This window comes from Tenrec ecaudatus, chromosome 7, assembly GCF_050624435.1.
Source record: "Tenrec ecaudatus isolate mTenEca1 chromosome 7, mTenEca1.hap1, whole genome shotgun sequence".
Lineage (NCBI taxonomy): Eukaryota > Metazoa > Chordata > Mammalia > Afrosoricida > Tenrecidae > Tenrec > Tenrec ecaudatus.
The window spans coordinates 165,791,965-165,811,396 of NC_134536.1; the positions used below are offsets into that span (position 1 = coordinate 165,791,965).

Consider the following 19,432-nt stretch of genomic DNA (forward strand, 5'->3'; position numbering starts at 1 on the left):
GAATGTGCCTGATGGTCCTGATCTTGTCATTGTCAGCAAACAAATAACCCAGATATCAAAACACCCACAGCCCATTTTTCCTCATTTAAACCTTATCCTAAGGGTTTCAACTTAATTATCTGCATGCTCCTTAAAGTGCTTATCACCCGTATGCAACCACTATTAATATTTTCAATGTAATTTTTCATTTTCTTTGTCCTTTAAAATTATATCACAAAATTAAGATTCTCGTTATAAATGTTTTAAGCAATGTGGTAGAAGTAGAGCAACACACGGAAGCCTCTCTGTTTGCCATTCTGCACTGCCCCTTAGCACGCACACTTCTTCCCCCAGAGGTAACCCTGTCAGCGGATGGTGAGCACGGCGTCCTGTGTGCACTCATTGAAAGAGGCTCGCGCTTTACACACTGTACCGTGACTTCTTTTTGTCACTTTTCCAAAGCACTGTCTGTCTCTCGGGAAACCTTTTTGGGCGAGAACATGTCGGTCAACCTTCATTGCTTTTCTTCTTTGTTTATGTGCTTGTTACTTAGTGGCGCTACATTCATTTGTGTCAGTTTGACTAGGATTTAACTGCCCTCCTTTTGATGGACATTTGCAATTTTAGTTCTTTACTCTTAGCATGAAGCAACCTTATGCAAATATGTTTTGTGTGTGTGTGCACGCACACACGCATGAGTGTTTGTGTTGGATCGTTTCCTGGAAGTGGAGTTGTTGACTTAAAAGCATTTCTGCTGCCAAATCGTCTTCCCAAAGCAATTCTCCAGTTGAAACGCCCATGATGGTGTTTGAGCAATCTTGTTCCCTTGATCTTCATAAACACTTAGTATTGTTACTATTTTTATTTTGTCAGTCTACTAGCTGAATAGAGGTGGCTAATTGTTTTAATTTGTGGTTTTCTACAGTGTATCCCTGTAGATTTGATTTGGTCTGGTTTCTGTGTTTTAGGAGCTCCTCAACAGTTCCAGTGATTTAATAACAGCCTTTTATTTTGGTTGAATCTATCATCTCTTTATGGATGTAGGGTAGGCTGTCTTTTCTGTCACTTTGTAGAAATTCAGGCAATTTCTAAACTTGTATTTTTGGTGACAGTTCCTACAGAAAATTAGACACACATTTAAAACTTTGTGTGTGTATTCAGTGAGTGTGAGTATAGCCGTGTGTGTTGCTCACTGTTAGCTACATTTCCCACAACGGGGCAGCATTCTCATGCTTTCCATTCTCACGATTAAGCTAGTGTCTCTGTCTCCCTTATGTTCTCAACTTTGCTTTATGACAAATAATGACACTGTGGTCTCATAGAAATGATTATTTAAGAGGCTACATTACTCGTGGGCAGTATTATTTATTTTATGAACCAACTTATTGTTTGGTTGAGAATGGATTCTGAGAGTAGGCTCATCTCCACAAGTTAAAGGTATCAGGGTAGTACTAGTCTTGAGGAGGTCATCTAGCTTTTTCTGGTTCACTATGTCTGGCTATTATTTTTTTTAATAGAAACTTGAGGTTCTGTATTTTTCTCCCATTCTATCCAAGACCGTCTACTGTGTGCCTGACGAGAACCAGTGTTGGTGATAGGTGGGCACCATCTAATTCTTGGGCTACTAGACCTATTGACCAATTTCTCTTTTAGTCTTTGATTTCCTCCACCTCCTCCTCCTCCTCCTCCTCCTTCATTTTTCTTTCTTGGTTGTTTTTTTTTTTTTTTGTGCTGCTGACCAGTATAGACTGATAGTTGTTATCTTAGGCGACTGGGTGCTTGAAGCTTTTCAAGACCTGAGACAATGTCTGTAAGAGCTATGTTGTAGCATCTGAGCAGTTGCCCTCCAAGACCCTAATCCTAAGCCTTTAAACCCAGTAAACCAAACCTGTGAGGTATTTAGTATTCCTTAGGATATGCTTATGATTTGTTCTCTCTAGGTGCTTCATTATCTATATGAATGCATCTGCAACACACAAACATGTATATATACCTTTAGATACAACCAGATGTGCACACCTATCTTCACCTGTGCCTTCCCATACACATATGCATACTTATTACATGTGTATGCACACTTATCTACTTATGTAATCACACGCATATTTTGGTTGTTGTTGAAAAATTGTATGTGAAGGGGGTAACAAAAAAAACCCCAGGAATTGACGAGCCAGGCAGGTGCAGTATAGCACCGAGGAAACACACAACTTTCTTCTAGTTCTTTAATGCTTCCTCCCTGCCCCACCTCCCCCACTATCATGATCCCAACTCTACCTTACAAATCCAGCTAGACCAGAGCATGGGTACAGATAAGAGCTGGAAGCACAGGGAATCCAGGACAGATAAGCCCTTCAGGACCAATAATGAGAGTAGCAATACCAGGAGGGGAAGGGGAAGGTTGGGGGGAGAAAGGGGGAACTGATCACAATGATGTATATATAACCCCCTCCCTGGGGAGCGAACAACAGAAAAGTGGGGGAAGGGAAACATCAGACAGTGTAAGACATGAAAAAATAATAACAATTTATAAATTATCAAGGGTTTGTGAAGGAGGGAGGGAGGGTGGGGGGGAGAGGGAGGGATGGAAAAAACCGATACCAAGGGCTGAAGTAGAAAGCAAATGTTTTGAAAATGATGATGGCAACAAATGTACAAATGTGCTTGACACAGTGGATGTATGTATGGATTGTGATAAGAGCTGTATGAACCCCCAATAAAATTATTTAAAACCCAAACAAATCAGGAGTTGTGCTGGGTACAGCTGAGCTTTCGTAGTATGATATTTTCCTGCTAGGCGAGCATCAAGCAACTCACAGTTAGTGTGCCCAGTGGTGTCACCTGGGTAGGTTCTCTCTGGTCACAGTGAACTTTTTCATAAAAGCAGGTTTGCTCCAACCTCCTTTTTTGTGATGACCAATATAAGAGAATAGCGTGCGGCTATGAAAATTTGTTTCCTGCTCAGGGAAAATGCCACAGAAACTGTTGTGATGTTGAACATAGCTTATCAGGCCAGCACTATGGGAAAAACCTAAGTATACCAGTGGTCTTCTCGTTTCAAAAAAGATGAAATGGCGATTGATGACAAACCTAATTCTGGATGCTCATCAACTTCCTGAACAGATGAAAATGTCAACTCATAGTGCATTTGGAATTCGTTCTACCAGGTCAGACTGTTACTCAAGCTTTCTATTTAGATTCTGAAAAGAATTGTGTAACAGTGTGCAACAAAAAAGGCCTGATTTGTGACAGACCTGGGGCTGGTTTTGCCACCACGACAATGCATCTGCTCACACAGCCCTCTCAGGGCGCCAGTTTTTGGCAAAGTACAGCATGCCTCTCTTACCCCATGCACCTGACTCACCGGACCTTGTGCAATGCAGCTTCTTTTTGTTTCCACAAACGAAGAGGGACATGAAAGGACAGTCATTTGATGGCAGAAGAGATGAAGAAAAAAACGAGGCAGATGCCGTCAGCCATCCAAACACGAGTTTGAAAAATGTTTCCAAGAATGGAATCGCAGATTTGACAAATGTGTTAAGTGTAATTGAGAGTACTTTGAAGGTGATAAGGTTGTTTTGTGAAAATATTTAAATACATAGCTCGGGGAGGGGATTCCGTTGTTTTTTTGGGGGGTGGGAGGTGGCAACCCCTCATATCTATACCTTTGCAATCTGACAGCAGTTAATCTAGCCGCAGGTGTTGAGTAAACATACGCTCACCTGTGGCCACTGTAGCTTTAGTCTCGTAGCAAAACAACGGGAGCAATCTAAGTACCCATCAACTGACGAGAGTGCCATCTCATTGACCAGAGTGGTTGTACCATGTTTCTTTATGAGTTTAACACTCCGTGTTAGTCATTCCTTAATTTAGAAATGGGTATGCAGCTGCTCAGGGAACACTTGTGAGCAGGACTCAAGCCTGGGCGGGGTTTCATTTGGTTGCACATTGGGTCATTATGAGTCAGAACCAACTTGCTGGCACCGAACAACCGCAGGTAGCTGCTCAACTCATCTAAGACCCAACACCAAAGCCAGGAGCACAAAAGGTGGCAAAATTTAGACTCGCCCCACTCCCAGTGTTAAGAAATCTATTAATAGCATATTAACGGATTAAATCTAAAAGCTATGATTATTTCTACAGATGCAGAAACTGCGTTTAGGGCATACAGCTATTTTCAATAACACTTCAAATAGGGATAACGTGCATTGTGCATGGTACAATGCCACCTCAGACCAGCTCAAACCCTCAGAGACATTGTCATTAAGGGCTGGGACCAAACAAGGCCACCGTCTGCATTTAGCATGCTTTTAGAAGCCTTGACCAATGTAGAAGGGTGTGAAGCAGATATAAAAACTGACTGATCGTTAGAGAGGGTATCTATCCTTCAACCTCTTCTATGATATTCCTTATTCAAATTGTAGACATCCCTTGTTATTTTATTAGCCATACTATGAGGGGCTTCAACAAATTCATGGACATTTTAATTTTTTCAAGAATTTTCTGATCCCCCTCCCCCATATTCACACAAAAAAAGACTAAATTGTCTCTTGCTGCTTCTTTTTTTAATCATTTTATTAGGAGCTCATACAGTTCTTATCACAACCCATCCATCCACCCATTGTGTCAAGCGTATTTGTACATATGTTGCCATCATTATTTTCAAAACATTTTCTTTCTACTTGAGCCTTGGTATCAGCTCCTCATTTGTCTCTTGCTTCTTAACACACGTACCCTATTCTCTTGCTAATGGGGTTCTTGGCTTGTGCTTCTTGCTGGCTCTTTGAAGTCCTTCCCAAGCTGTCAGTCACCGGCACAGGAGTCAGGACTCACCGCTCTGCCGCCCAGAACCTGTGACTGGCTGAGGGGTTGATTCCATGAGAGTGTTAGTGACCTTTCTTCCTCTGGAAGAATGAATGTTTATTTTGTAACTCAAATGACCCCTTTCTAATTTACTTGCTATGTAAATCGAAGTCTTGGGACATGAGATTTGCGTGTAATGTACCAGTATCATTACAGGAGTGGATGAGATAAACGCTCAAAAACACGGTCGACAGCTCAGTCCAGTTTCTCAAGTTCAATTTGAATGATAGGACAGTTTATCAGTCACCTAGAGAATCAAATACCTTGTTTTAGGTAATAAAACAAATCCACTATTCTATTATATAATAGACTATACTTTAATATTTGCCTAAATAACAAAATGGTGGAGAAATTATTTCGATGATAAGCAGACGAATGCAATTACAAGTCTGTAGGATAAATATTTCCAATTAAGAAGCATTCTCAAACATTTTATAGACAGACACAATAAATTATTTTCACTTGACACCTTTTTGTTTTACTGTCCAAAAGCCACAACGAAGTTGCCGACCCTGCTGTGAAAACCAGCGTTTTCTAAACATGGGCTCCATGGCGCTGCTGTCATGGTGTCCCTTAAGCGACCCCGTGCCCTTAGAACCCGCACAGTCGGACCCGGAAGAGAAACGCGTGCCACTGCTGACATGGCTAACAGACAGAGCCACGAGGGGCCAGGAGCTCAGGGGGGATTAGAGAACTCTGGCACCAAACCCACCCAACTCCCGCGACAGCGTAGAACTGGCTGTGCGCCACAGGGTGGGTGTTCAGTGGCTGATTCTGGTGCAAGTGCAGAAGCAGCAGCTCTGAGATGATGGCGCTGTTGTCCTGACGACGCTCTCCTTGTTCAGAAACGCAGGGGTGCCCTCAGTGCTCTGCATTGCCGTTTCCTCTCCTCTCAGAAGTCGTGGGGAAGTAGAATCTTTCCCAAGTGCCTCGCTGCCTCTGAATGCCTTTGATGCCTTCAGTCGAGGTAACGCTTCTCTCTTCCTCTTCTCCCGCAGCATCTGGAGAGGGCCAAATGTGAACTGTGTGGACAGCACCGGGTATACCCCTCTGCACCATGCCGCCCTCAATGGCCACAAGTGAGTATCAATGTGCCGCGTTCCTGCCCCATCCTTCGGGACTCCCGCCTCCAGGTTGTCGTTTTGCTTCCTATAGCATAAATATGCTTGTGACCAAACAGAAGGTGTTAATGAGAATTTATAGCAGAAATAAACAGAAGTTTGGTTTTTATGAGAAGGGCTTATCAGAAATCATCTTAGATTTCAGATTTTTCTGAGCAAGGACGAAGACTCAACGCCATACGGTATTTTATATCGCCTGTGCGTTATTGAAGGAGCCCTGCTGGCACAGTGGGTTACGTATTGCGGTGTTAACAGCTTGGTCTGCAGTTCCAGCCCACCAGCTACCCCATGGGAGAAGCACGGTGCTGTAAATATTTACCGTCTCAACAGGGCATAAGTGCTGTTAGGTTAGCAGGTCCTGGGATATGGAACCCTGAAAGAAAAGGGGACTGGACTGATGGATTATAACAGGGCCTGCTCGCTAATTAACAGAAAGATTCTCATCTACTCTGGGTCAGGACTAATTGTACTCTCTTTTCTTTTCCTTTTGGGGTCTGTATATGATAGGCAGGATCAGCAATCCCAAGGAGACAGCAATGGGACTGATGGCCTGTGTGGGGGGTGGGAGGGAGCATGGGAGAGGAGGAGGCGCGGGGAGAGAAATGATGAGTCAATAACAGCAGGGACAGGGGAATGGCCAAGGATCTAAAATTGACAGTGAGGAGGATGTTGTGTTCCTGGTTGTGTGTGATCAATTGAAACGTATCTTAAGAGAAATTACTGAGAGGTAATGATGGGTAAACACAGTGGGCTGGAGGAAAGAGAAAAGAAAAAGGAAAGAACAAGGTAAAATTACATGCGGGTATAAAGATAAGTATGTATGTATACATGTATGTAAATGTCACAAGGAAGCAGACGGACCTTGGGCCTCTACTTAAATCTTACCTGTATACAAGAACGGTTTGTTCTAATAATGTGGCAATGTATGATACTCACCTTCCTGACACGACTGCTAGAGACAAAATGGGTGCATAAGGTGAAGAAAGGTGATGGTGCCCGGCTATTCAAAGACACAGCATCTGGAGTCTTAAAGGCTTAAACAGTCATCCCTCTAGCTGGGAAGCAATAAAGCTGACATGGAAGAGGCACACCGACTTGTGTGATCATGAGGTGTTGATGGCAATAGGTGTCAGAAGTTCAACAGCAAGCAGTTAAATTGGTGTGAAGGAGCGTCGACAAAGTGGAGACCCCAAACCCACCTGTAAGATAATTAACAGTCCCTCACAGAAGGGCCTACAGGAGGGATGATATATGTCCAGGGTGTGTTATAGCACTGATGAAACACATAACTATCTTCCAGTTCTTTAATGCTACCTTCCCTTACTGTTCTGTCTTAGTTTCACCTCATTAATCTTGTTAGACCTGCATATGTTCATTTGTATAATTAAGAGCATTTGATGCATGAAACCCAAGCTAGATCAACCCTGAAGAAATTGTAGCAGGAGTAATGTTTCCCTGAGGGTGCAGGAAGGTGGGAAGGAGGGGGAACGGTTACGATGATGACTGTATAACCCCACTTGCTGGGAACAAATAACAGAAATGTAGGTGCACAGATCGATTGGATGGTACAAGATATGGCAAAATAATATATAATACAATATAATATGGGTTTCTGGATGGGGGAGGGAAGGGATAAAGGGGAACTGACATCAAAGAGTTCAAGAAGAAAGAAAATGTGAAACTGATGGTGGCAGCAATTGTACAATTGTGCTTGATCTAATTGAATTATGGATTGTTTTAATATCTGTAAGCACACCCAATAAAGTGATTATAAAAAAGATGTGCAGGCTCAGAAAGCCTGCGGAGCAGTTGTGTGTTCTGTCCTGCAGGGTTGCTGTGAGATACAATCGACTGGCAGTGGGCTTTGGTTTCCAGGGGGCACTATTTGGTCCAGCCTAATCAACTCCTATTGTCTTCAAAATTAAATGTTTCTGAAAAGCATTGAATGTGATCATTATGTCTTTCCTGTAGCCATCACAGAAAGAGCTAAAAAGAAATCTGTAAAGACTTCTCCTTCCTTAAGACGAATTAAAATGAATTTCCAACTTTAAAGACTGGCTTGTTAGCCAAGTTCATCCCCAGATGCTGATTTTATTTACAGTAGAGCTTTCCTTTGCCCTCTTGTTCAGGGGGATAATTATGTACTTGTATCTGCTTAATTAGTGGTGTCAGCACGAAGAAAGCCACGTCCCTCTTTCTGGCGATATCAAATGATACCATGTGTGTCTGGCTTATGTTTGCACCAACTTTAATTCTGCTTTGCCCACTCCTTTCAGTTCTTGCAATCCTAAATGCTCTGAATAATGAGGTGAATAATGATATTCGTCTTGCATGATTACTTTTATGTAAATCCCAATCCTGTGTGAACATTACAAACAAGGAGCCGAGCTGATGAAAGGCTGAGGCAAGGGGACCAGACGTCTTCAGAGTCAGGAAAAATAGGTGGTTATTGAGAAACCCAGGTAGCTGGGACAGGTGAGAAGCATGAGTATAGTGTGGTGCAGGAAGGGTCAGCTGCTGTACAAATCGTTTGTGAAGTAACAGAAGTCTGGGCCGTGATCTCAGGTGGGGTTGGCGGGGGTGGGAGGGAGCCACCTGAAAGGGCTGTGTGCTCCACAAATGGAAGAACTGTTAGCTGGGCAGACTTGTGAGGTCCCGCAAGCTCATGATTGAATTTTGTCTTCTAGGGATGTGGTCGAGGTTCTCCTGAGGAACGATGCCCTCACCAACGTGGCTGACTGTAAAGGCTGCTATCCTCTGCACTTGGCAGCCTGGAAAGGAGATGCCCAGATAGTGCGGCTGCTCATCCATCAAGGGCCCTCCCACACCAAAGTCAATGAACAGGTCGGAGGAAGGAGGCTGCCCTCCAGCCAGCTACAGCCAGACCTAATCAGCCCCTTTAAGACCCAGTCCTTTAGTCACATCTGGAACCAGCCTTCCCCCTTAACTCCTAGCTCTCCTCATGCCATCTAGTGTCAAGGAGGGGATGGGGGCGGGGGCTTATAGGATGTATTTGGTTCATACAGATTTGGAGTAGTACTAGCATGAAAGTATAAATACTTCATGTACAAAACTTGAAATAATGCAAAGCCTTCAAAATTACATAGAGTCCATTTCAAACCGATGGGTTTAATGAATTGTGGACTGTGCTTATGTCATTCCCATGGTGATACACCTGTAGCTCGTACAGAGACCACTCCCCCGCATTTGTCAGTACTGTGTGAGCCATACTGGGGTGTGTTTGGTTTGGTTATGCTTTGCTTTGTTTTTATGTCCGCTAGAACTTGTAGATGTAGACGTCTCAGTGCTAGTGCTGAGAAACATACTCACAATGAAAAACCATGAGTGCAAGTCAGAGGTGGTTCCGACAGTCTGAAGACCGCGTCTGTGGTGTTGTCTAGGAAGTGAGCATGCTCTGAAAGAGCAGCAATATCGATGGGAAAATGAAGAAAGCCACGCTTGAGCAAAACTGTCTTCCCGTGGCCATGGCTTTGAGTACTCTGAGAATACCTAAAAAAACTACTTAAAAGAATGCTCCTCTTTATAGTTATTCCTTTGAGGGAAATTTTCCTTGAGTCACGAAAGTGTCAGACAAGCCCCTATATTTTTATATTACTTTATGATAAAATACCACGTCCTGTCTTTTGGCTCAGAATTGTGTGCCCGTTTGAGAGGAGATGGGCTTTCGTACTAGCAAAACCACCCTCTGGTTTTCCCCTCTGGTCTGAACTGATGCGGGTACTTCTGCAGCTATTGGACTAGGACACCACTCCTTCTTAAGTCATTTAAGACCATTTTGCTAATGACTTTGCTGAGAGGAAGGAGATGGGTAAATTACCTGTAGGAGCAGATCAGGCTTATTCCTCAACAAAAGCAGAGACTCATTCTGGCGAATCCATCTGTCAACAAGGCCCATGGCAAGTTCTCAGGGAGCGGTCTGAGCACGGCGCTGGCCTTGGGGCGGGGAGGATGAAGTCAGGGCGACCACAGCTCTGATTTGGGGAGCGTGTATGTAATAGCTGTGCCTCGGCTTCCCTTTTCCCGCTTCGGGCTCGACTTTCTGGGTAGGTGAGCAACAGACATTCAAGATCCCAGTAAGTCAGTTTGTTTGTTTGTTTATACCATTTGGGAATGAAAACCTTCTCTTGAGAGTTGCCTCTTTGGAGTGTAAGTATAATTTCACTACTCCTGGCTAAGTGGTAGTCTTTCCTGTGGGGAGGAAATTTATAAAGAGGTTTGCTTTTAGCTACTGTTCCTCCATGTTGAAAAACCCGGCCACCCCATTAAGAAATGTCCAGCAACCTAATCCTGCCTGTGCTCTCGTTTGCCTTGGGTCACAGCTGCTTGGAGTTTCCAGTCACTTGAATGTGCTGGCTTGCCTTGCTCACAGCCGCCTCCGCTCAGAGAAGCCATTGATTGGTGGGACACCAGCCTGAGGTTTGAAAAGCTGACAGGCAGGTGGGTGGGGACAGGCCCTGGGCAAGGTGGCTCCAGTCGCTTGAAGAACCTAATGGATCTAGGTCATGAGGACAAGCACTACGTACTGATATATTTAACAGCCTAACGGGTTGCTGTTGGATGCCAGGATAAAGGGGGATGATCACATGGTGCCCTGGAGGTTGTTTTCCAGTTAGCTCCCCTTGGAGGTGCCCAGAGGCCTAATCTGAGCCGGTCTAGTGTTGGACCTCCTAGGGCTGTGCATTGCTTTGATATATTTTATCTGTTTCATCATCACGTTTTCTTTTCCCCTCCTTTTTGTAGAATGCTCTTGAGATCAAAGAATTCAAAAAGTACGGCCCCTTTGATCGTTATATCAATGCCAAGGTGTGTACTATGCTGCCAGGATTTCTCTGCATCCTTTCTCCGAGCTGCACCTCCGCTCTGGCTTCCGCTCTTGCCCAATCAGGCACCTTCGCATCTCCCTGACTGTCATCTGCTTCTGGCTTGTCTGGGATTGGAGGGTTGCAGCTGTGCTGGGCTTGGGGCTTTATTTTTAGAACCCATACGAATTCCAGAAAGGTTCGGTGTTTTGTTTTGTTTTGCTTCCGTGGAATATAAGAGCATAGAAGTAGCAGAGATGGGGAGGTAGAACAGGCCGTATTAATAAAGAAAATGCAATGAAAGTCTGCCAAACAAGTTGACTGACTTTTTATTGTGTACACAAAATAATTAGGCTACACTTGCTAGGTGTTCTTTTTCATTTTTTTGAGTCTACTTTTTACCTTTCTAAGTGAAATCTGGTTTTCTTTCAGGTTTACATAGTTGATGGCGGAGGTGTGGGGAAACAGAATGAGTGACTCCATTTTACCCCTTTAAAAGTTGATGCCGGCCACGCCCCCTCTGGCTTCCTTGAGTTTGTGTACCTTTCCTCAGCCTTGGCGGTAGCTTCTCTCTGCTTGGTCACTCTTGAGTTTTGGAAGAGCGCTGATACTGGACATGCTGTCTCCGGAGCCCTGGCGGTGTGGTTGTGTGTTGGGCTGTGATCCACATGGTTGTCAGTTCAAAACCACCAGCCGCTGCTTGGTAGAAAGACGTTTCCTGCTCTCCCCAAACAGCTACAGTCTCGAAAACCCACAAGGGTGTCACTGTGAGTTCGCATCAGCTCGCTGGCAGTGAGTTTGGCTTTCTGTTTGCTTGCAAGGCCAAGCAGAGCACTTGAGAGGCAGGGGCAGGCCGGCAGTGGTCTGGTGCGGTCTCCCCACCCGTCAGGCCTCCACCATTGCCTGCAGTGCCAGTGGACTGGTGGTGGTAGCCTCTCCTCAGTGCTCTTTCCTACCAGGCTCTCTTCGAGACTGTACTCTGGGGAGATTTGCTTCTTGGCAGCAGTTGGGGTTTGGTGAGTCACGTGCTGCACTGTCCACATTAGCTCGCTTTCGCTTGCTCTCAGTACAGCCAGCTGCTGCCTCAGGGCAAGGAAGCCGAAGGTCTGTCCTATGCATGTTTCCAAACTCAAAGCAGACATTTCATGTTTGGGGGTTTTTGTTTGTTCCTTTGTTTTTAGCAATCCTGGTTTGACAAATGCTGGCGAGAGGAGGGCTTGGAGGGAGCTTTGTCTCAGCTGCGGGGTGGGCCTGCCTGTGTGGTGGAGAAGCAGTTTGACCCGGGTGCTGGAGTGCATCCGCTTCTGCTTGCCACCTCCCCACCCACCTCATATGCCCTGCTCTTCCCAATAGGAAGATAGTCGACCTCAGATTTTTCAGCAGTGGGAGAGCTAGGGGAGGAGGTGGAGGGCAGACCTGGGTTTGAATGCTGGGCAGCTGCTTAATAGTTTTGAGCAAGTTGCTTGTTGTCTAAGACAGTGTTTCCCAAAGTGGACAATACCGCCCCCTGGGGGTGGGCACTAGAGCAATGGGTGTGTGTGAGTGTGGTGGGTGGGGAGGCTGCAAAAGCAATGCCTACACTTCACCCGGGATTACGGGTGTTTCATTGCTACGGGGCCACTTAGTAAATTTTAATTCTATTCTGAGCTTAGGCCAGATAAGGTTGGGAACCTACAGCCTGAGCGCTTCAGCTTCCTCTTCTGTAAAATGAGGCACTACCACATTTTGTGGTAAGCGAAGCATAACGAAACATTTCTTAATTAGCCTATTTTGAGGGGCATTTTTGGAGAGGGTCAGGGTATGGCTATGAAGTGGTTGTTTCCTAACGCTGATTCATTTACTTGAGTTATAAGCCCTGATTAAGGGTCGGACGTTAGTTCTTGAGAGTACATTCTCCATTCCTTTGAGCTTGCACACATAAAAGAGAAATTATCTACGTGCAATAGCACATGCTGCGCTCGCTTTGGAAAACTGCCCTTTGCCTTTCCTCTCTGCCCAGAAAGACCAAAGGATGCAGATTGTATTAAGGGATAACGCGGTTGGGGTTGTGCTGAGAAGGCAAACCCTCTTAGAGCTGATTGAAATCTAACCTTCTTAGGTTTTAATCCTGATACAGGGGCTTTTTATTGACCTGGTCTGTGCCTAGGAATTGTTTTGCTAAAGTGCATTTGAGTGCCAGATCCTGTCAGGTATCTGTAGACACTAAGGAGTCTCAGGTGCCTTTTCTGGGAGCTTTGATGTTCGTGTGCAACCCTTGGGCCCTTCCTTTCCCAGAAGTCCATGTCAACTGGTCCAAACGGAAGTCACACGTAGCTGAAGTAGAATTGCCAAATTGCATTTAACGGTCATGTCTCGTTAGACTCCTGTAATTTTGGAATAGTCTCACAGCCTGCCATTCTTTTATGACCGACATGTTTGAAGACTGTAGGCCAGTCGTTTTGTACATTGTCCCTCAATCTGGAGTTCTCTGATGTTTCTTCCTGGTTCAACTCAGGTTATACAGAAGTTTGGGGCAGAAAAGGCTCAGAAGCAATACATATCTTTAAAAGCAAGCAAACAAACAAGCCACCATTGCTATCAGTTGAGTCCAGTTCACAGCATTTGACAGGGGAGAACAGTTCCTCCCATACAAGGTCACAGGGCCGGTCAATCTTTCTGTAAGTGCACCGCCTCATCTTTCTTCCTCAGAGAAGCCCGTGTGTTTAAACCGCCCACCTAAGGCACAGGATGTGTTGTCCCATTCTTTGTAATGACTTTGCTCGTTGAAGTTAGTAACTGCCAGATGAGTCAATTTTTAAGTAGTTTCCTTCCTGAACCTAATCCTCGGAAAGTCAGGATTAAAAACAAACTCACTGCCCTTGAGATGATTCTGTATGTGGTGTTTCTGAGACGAAATCTTCTTAGAGCAGACAGCTCCTCTATCTCATATGGAGATAGTGGGTCTGAGTTCCCAACCTTGCAGTTATCAGCCCTACCATTATCCCACAGGGCTATCAGGACTCCAACTAGGAACCAAAACCCAAAACCCACTGCCATCAAATTAATTGCAACTGGTAATGACCTTCTATAGACAGGATTGCCTAGACTGCAAATCTTTCAAGGGGCAGGTAGGCTCAGCTTTCTCTCGAATTATCTGGTGGGTCTGAACTGCCAACCTTGAAGTTAGCAATCCAGTGCTTCCCCAACAGTGCCGCCACAGCACCCATGTAGAACCTAATACGACTGAACTTTAAGTTCTTTGATAATACCTTTTTTTAAAACCATTGATCTAGTCAACTTTCTACCCAAAGTCGGAGGTCCCTTCTCTCTCTTCTCTTGATAGGCTATCTGTAACCTTTGCCTTGTTTGTTTTTTCTTCTTAATAAGCAGAATTCACTATTACTTTTAAGCCTCCCCCCTTAAGAATTCATGTGTAGGAATCACTTCAAACCCACAAACAAGTGTGAAAGAATCCCCAGAGGTCCGTGTACCTACAGTCCAGGTTGGCAGATGCTAACACTTTGCTATCACTTGCTCCAAGGCTCTCCTTTTGTCCCTTCTAGATGTGTCGATTTTAGGTGGCTATTCAGGCAGTACGTTAGGCTCCTGTCTAACATCAGGTACACAAATTGCTCTGTGACGTTGGTCCTCGTTTTTACAGCGCGTAGCCCAGTCTTTTCTCCTGATGGTTCTGTTTTTTGTCCTTGGTTGCCACCTGCCTTCCTAACCCTTCCACCTTTGGGTTGTTTGCCCTTTCAGAGCATGCAGCGTAACTCGTCCACTGGATGGATCCAATCCCAGGTTTCCTTCATCTCTCAGTCTCCAAAGACACTCTCCCCTGTCATTGGTGGTATGTTTCTAGACTCTGTCCCATGGTTGCTGTAGAGACATGTAGTCCACATGGCTCTACCTTAGACCCATCTGTCCAATATGGACACGCATTTAGCCGAGCTGTAATCTAGCCAATGGAACGTGGTGCTTCTGAAATCGTTTCGAGAAAGGCCATGGAAAGGTTTCTGTGTGACTTTTTCCTGCTTGTAGTATAGGTTTGTGTTGGGTGTATACAATGTGTGCATGGGATTTACACATTGAGTGGGGCCTGCGGGTGTAAGGGCATAAACAAACAAAGCAAAAAGACCCAAACTCACTGCCACTGAGCAAGTTCTGACTCATAGCTGTCCTGTGGGTTTCTGAGTCTGTAACTCTATGACAGTAGCCAGCCTTGTCTTTTCTCCTATGGGACCACGAGTGGTTTCGAACTGCTGACCTTGTGTTTAGCAGCACAAAGCAGAGATCCTTAAAAAAAAAAGCATTGATCATAGCAAGAAAAAAATAAAAGTGGGTCTCAAATGGATAAGAATGGAGAGTTGTGAAAAGGCTTTGAGGAAGCTTCTTCCCCGCCCCCCCCCCACCTCCACCACCCCCCCGACTCATAGTAGTCTGATCCCGAGGACTCTTGTGGTGCTGTGTGTATCTGTGGTGTGATTTGGAAAGTGTGAAAGTGAGCAGTTCTACCTGGTTAGGAATCTGTGCCTCTCTTGGACTCCCTCCCTAGCTTGGGAGCCTATGATCCATTACTGAGTGGCTTCCTGCCCAGTAGGCGTCACGATCCAAACGGTAGTCAGAGTACATCATAATGGCCTGAACTGGATAGGAGAGCATTATCTTTGCCAGACTATGTCTGGCAAGACTGAGGCTTAAGGAAGATGCTTCTCCTCTGTGTATCAGAGTAACTTTCTGCAGAGATATAGACCGTTTTTTTTGTTTGTTTTTACATTTTATTAGGGGCTCATACAACTCTTATCACAATCCATACATATACATACATCAATTGTATAAAGCACATCCGTACATTCTTTGCCCTAATCATTGTCAAAGCATTTGCTCTCCACTTAAGCCCTTTGCATCAGGTCCTCTTTTTTCCCCCTCCCTCCCTGCTACCCCCTCCCTCATGAACCCTTGATAATTTATAGATTATTATTTTGTCATATTTTGCCCTATCCGGCGTCTCCCTTCCCCCCCTTCTCTGCTGAGTTAGACCGTTTTAAAACAAGGCAGGAGTGATCATGACCGTGCCGTTAGCCAAGCAGCTTGACAGGAGTTGCCTTCATTCTGGGACACAGGGAAGTAGAGATGATCTATATATCTGTCTTTTTTTTCTAGTGGATAGTTCAGTTTTCTAGTTCCTCCGGCCCTAGTGGCAGACTTTTAACACAAGCAAGGACTAAGTCTTCTGGTTGTCGGGAGACAATTTGGGTATAAAAGAGACAGGATATTCTTCAGAGTAAACAAAAGTTTTCCAAGATTGGAGTTTTTAAGACAAGTTTCAAGACAAATAAGCTGGCTTTCTTGGCCCTTGCTAGCATGCTAATCTTGAACTCTAAGCCACCCCCCACCAAGTTTCTTCTTACACTTCTTGAGGTAGCCACTCGGCCTCCACCTTATTGTACAGAAACTTCCCGTGAGTCTTTGGTGATATAACTGCCTTGTTCTCATGAGAAAGTGAAGGGGCAGCTCCTGGTTGGCTAAGCAAGCAGGTGCCCTAGCACACAAGACCGGGGCTTTCCAAGTGGGTGTCCTACATAGAGTGACCGACAGGGGACCCGAGGGATTGGCTTTCTGCCAGCTCTTTCCCTTCTTTGAGACTCTCAGGTTGGCATGGGATTTGTCCTTGGGGCTCAGCTGTCTCATGGGAGGCCACTGCTAGCTGGCTGTGTTTGGGGGCCAGTGAGTACTGTCCGAATTTGTACACAGCTGCTTTCCTTGAGCTGTGTTCGAGTTGAGAGCTGCTTCCTCGGTTTACCTTTGTGCCTTTTATCTTTGCATGTGGCCTCTGCTCCCACCCTTTCTACCCTTATTTCGATTTTTTAGACTTTCCTTGACTTCATTCTGGCCTCGGGCCCGTGTTCCCAGCTGCTCCGGGTCTTTCTGGTCCGCGGTGCAGCAGGGACACACGATGCAGTCAAACGCCAGCTCAAAGCAGATGAAATTGCATGCATGTTTGGGTAGCGCCTAGCCTGGTATTTTAGCGTCATTAATATGGTTTAAAGCAGTTTGTAGAAGCACTTCCTTTGTACCTTTTGAACCCTGAAAGGTGCAAAATATGGACTTGATGGGCACACCGCTATTAAGCTCTGTGTCCCCAGAGCGGCAGTAGTCTCCTGGGTGCATTTAGGAATCGCAAAATCTGGTGGGAAAGTTATTTTGGTTTATGCTTCTCAAAAAAGAAGAAGTTATGGAAATTCACTTACTTCCCCTTAGAACTGCACTGTATTTATAGTAAAAGAAAGAATTCAATTGGGATGGCCAGCATTCCGCTTCTGATAGTAAAACACGAATACCTCCTAGATTCTGCCCGCAGTTTGGCACAACATGGGCATTCACGGGAGGGCCGTGGGGTTGCGAGCTCGAAGCAGTGGTTCTCTCACATTTGGGTATTTTGCACCTTTCACAGAAAACATTACAATGTCTGATCCAGTCTGTCCTACATAAGGAATCCTTCCCCGTGTCGGCTGTTTCTCCCTGGTGTCGGCCCTGCATGTGTTGGTGGGTGCAGGCTGGGGTGCAGCATCTGCGGCCCGCGCGCCTCCCTCCCCTTGGACATGGCTGCTGGAGAGAGAATGTTGGTGTTCCACTCTGTCTCTTGCACTGTTGGCTGATTGAGCTGCATGCCTGAGGCTGCACAGATGACAGATCTTTCCCCAAAAGCTTGTGTGGAAGGCACAGGGTGGTCGATGAATCCAGAGTCAGGACCCCAGGGTTGAGTAAGTGCAATTGTTGTAAAACCAGTTGAAGTTGAAAGTGAGACACTGGCAGTGATATTAGCGGCGCTCTTCTTCCCTAGAACCCCTGTCACATTCCCGCGACCCGTCTCCGTTACAATCTGGAGCCACCTCCTGCCCAGCACATAGGAGATGGCCCATTTCTGGGAGCTACTGGTCCCCTCTTGTAGTAACCAGCAGACGGTGCAGCTGATTGGTGCAGAGAGCAGGTGGGGTCATTTGCTGGGGAGTAGGCTGGTGGACTTTTTATCAGTCCCCCCCGAGTATCACTGCCATTGGTCTCATTGAAATCTCAGCGGTTTTACGTGTGCCCGTCTGCCGGTCCCCTTTCTGATGTGATCTGCTTATTGACCCTTTAGAACAATGACAACGAGACGGCCCTGCATTGTGCAGCACAGTACGGCCACACGGAGGTGGTGAAGGTCCTCCTAGAGGAGCTGACAGACCCCACCATGCGCAACAACAAGTTTGAGACACCCCTGGACCTGGCGGCGCTCTACGGGAGGCTGGAGGTGGTGAAGATGCTCCTCAATGCGCACCCCAACCTCCTGAGCTGCAACACTAAGAAGCACACCCCTCTGCACCTGGCAGCTAGGAACGGCCACAAAGCTGTGGTCCAGGTCCTCCTGGACGCTGGCATGGAGAGCAACTACCAGGTAGCAGGGCGGACACACCTCCTGGGCCCGAGGGACTTAGTCGTGTTGGAAAAGGCACAAGGACCCTGCTGCTGGGCTGTGTTCTTCTGTAGCACGTTCACGTCACGTTGCAGCGCTTCTGTTTGTTGACCCATTTTAACGTGGAGCGGTAGAGACAGACGAGCTCCTCGGGGGAGTCTGGATTTTGTTTTGTTTTGTCTTCTTTTCAGCATTAAACCCTGAAAAGATGTGCTTATGGACCATCTTTCCAGATGAGAAACGTTTCATCATCTTCCTCTCCTGGGTTCCCACTGCCACCCTTGAGCACCTCTAGTCTCCTGGCCTTCCCGTTGTGTTGTCAAGCAGAGGCCCCTTTGTCGCCAGTAGCACTGCTCACTCAGGAGAAGCTGCATCTGCAGGGAGGTGCTGCACTTCCCACACGCTTCTCTTCTCATGAGTCTGTCACCCCAGCAAAGTGCCATTTTGTGCAGTTGTGCCAAGAGGTGACTCTGAGAGTAGCTGCTTGTTCTTCCTGGGTGGCCAGCTGGGGGCACCCCCAGCAGCCTTGCTGTATGGGCTGCTGTCATGGGTTTTGGAATCTGTGCAAGAGAAGTGGGAGAGGGAATGACAGAGGGCTGGCTTTGTGGTTTACTTTGTGTCCCCATCCCTTCTTGCGTGTGTCCCATTTGTCGCGTGCAGCCACGGCAAACCTGGGTCACTGTTCTGATGACATCCTGCTCTGCACTCTCGTTTGCTTTCCAGACGGAGAAGGGCAGTGCTTTGCATGAGGCTGCTTTGTTTGGCAAGACCGATGTGGTGCAAATCCTGCTGGCTGCAGGTGAGAGGTCGGCAGTGCTCTTGTCTACACAGCATGCCGGGGTTGGGGTTGCTTCTCCCTAGCCTCCCTACAGGGGGTTCATTTTTGCTGGCAACGTATGTGCGCCTGTACTGGCTGGTTCCAAGTGTACAGATTGTTTTTGAGTAGCTGGAGTAAATGGCTTTGGATGTAAAACATTGGTCATGCTGCTGGGAGCGTTAGGTGTCCTGGATGGTAGTCCTCTCTGAGGCTGTCTGGTAAACGCTCACTCTCCGGGTCCCCACGATGTCTATTTCTAGGAATTGATGTCAACATTAAAGATAACCGTGGACTGACTGCCCTGGATACCGTCCGGGAAGTCCCTTCTCAAAAGAGCCAGCAGATAGCAGCACTTATTGAAGGTACCGATCCCCCTGTCTGGGGCAGTGGGGGCACCCTG

The 19,432-nt window shown here is 46.1% G+C and overlaps 1 protein-coding gene across 3 annotated transcripts in view; it reads left to right on the top strand.

Annotated features, from left to right (window-relative positions):
* The window catches only part of ANKS1A (ankyrin repeat and sterile alpha motif domain containing 1A), a 209,982-nt gene that overhangs the window by 76,202 nt on the left and 114,348 nt on the right, over positions 1-19,432 (top strand). For 2 of the 3 annotated variants that reach the window (XM_075555506.1, XM_075555504.1), the window contains exons 2-7: positions 5,838-5,918; positions 8,648-8,804; positions 10,722-10,784; positions 17,901-18,197; positions 18,939-19,014; positions 19,293-19,394. In XM_075555506.1, the coding sequence (XP_075411621.1) occupies positions 5,838-5,918; positions 8,648-8,804; positions 10,722-10,784; positions 17,901-18,197; positions 18,939-19,014; positions 19,293-19,394 (776 nt within the window). The remainder of the gene's footprint in view (positions 1-5,837; positions 5,919-8,647; positions 8,805-10,721; positions 10,785-17,900; positions 18,198-18,938; positions 19,015-19,292; positions 19,395-19,432) is intronic. The other variant, XM_075555507.1, reaches the window with a different exon arrangement.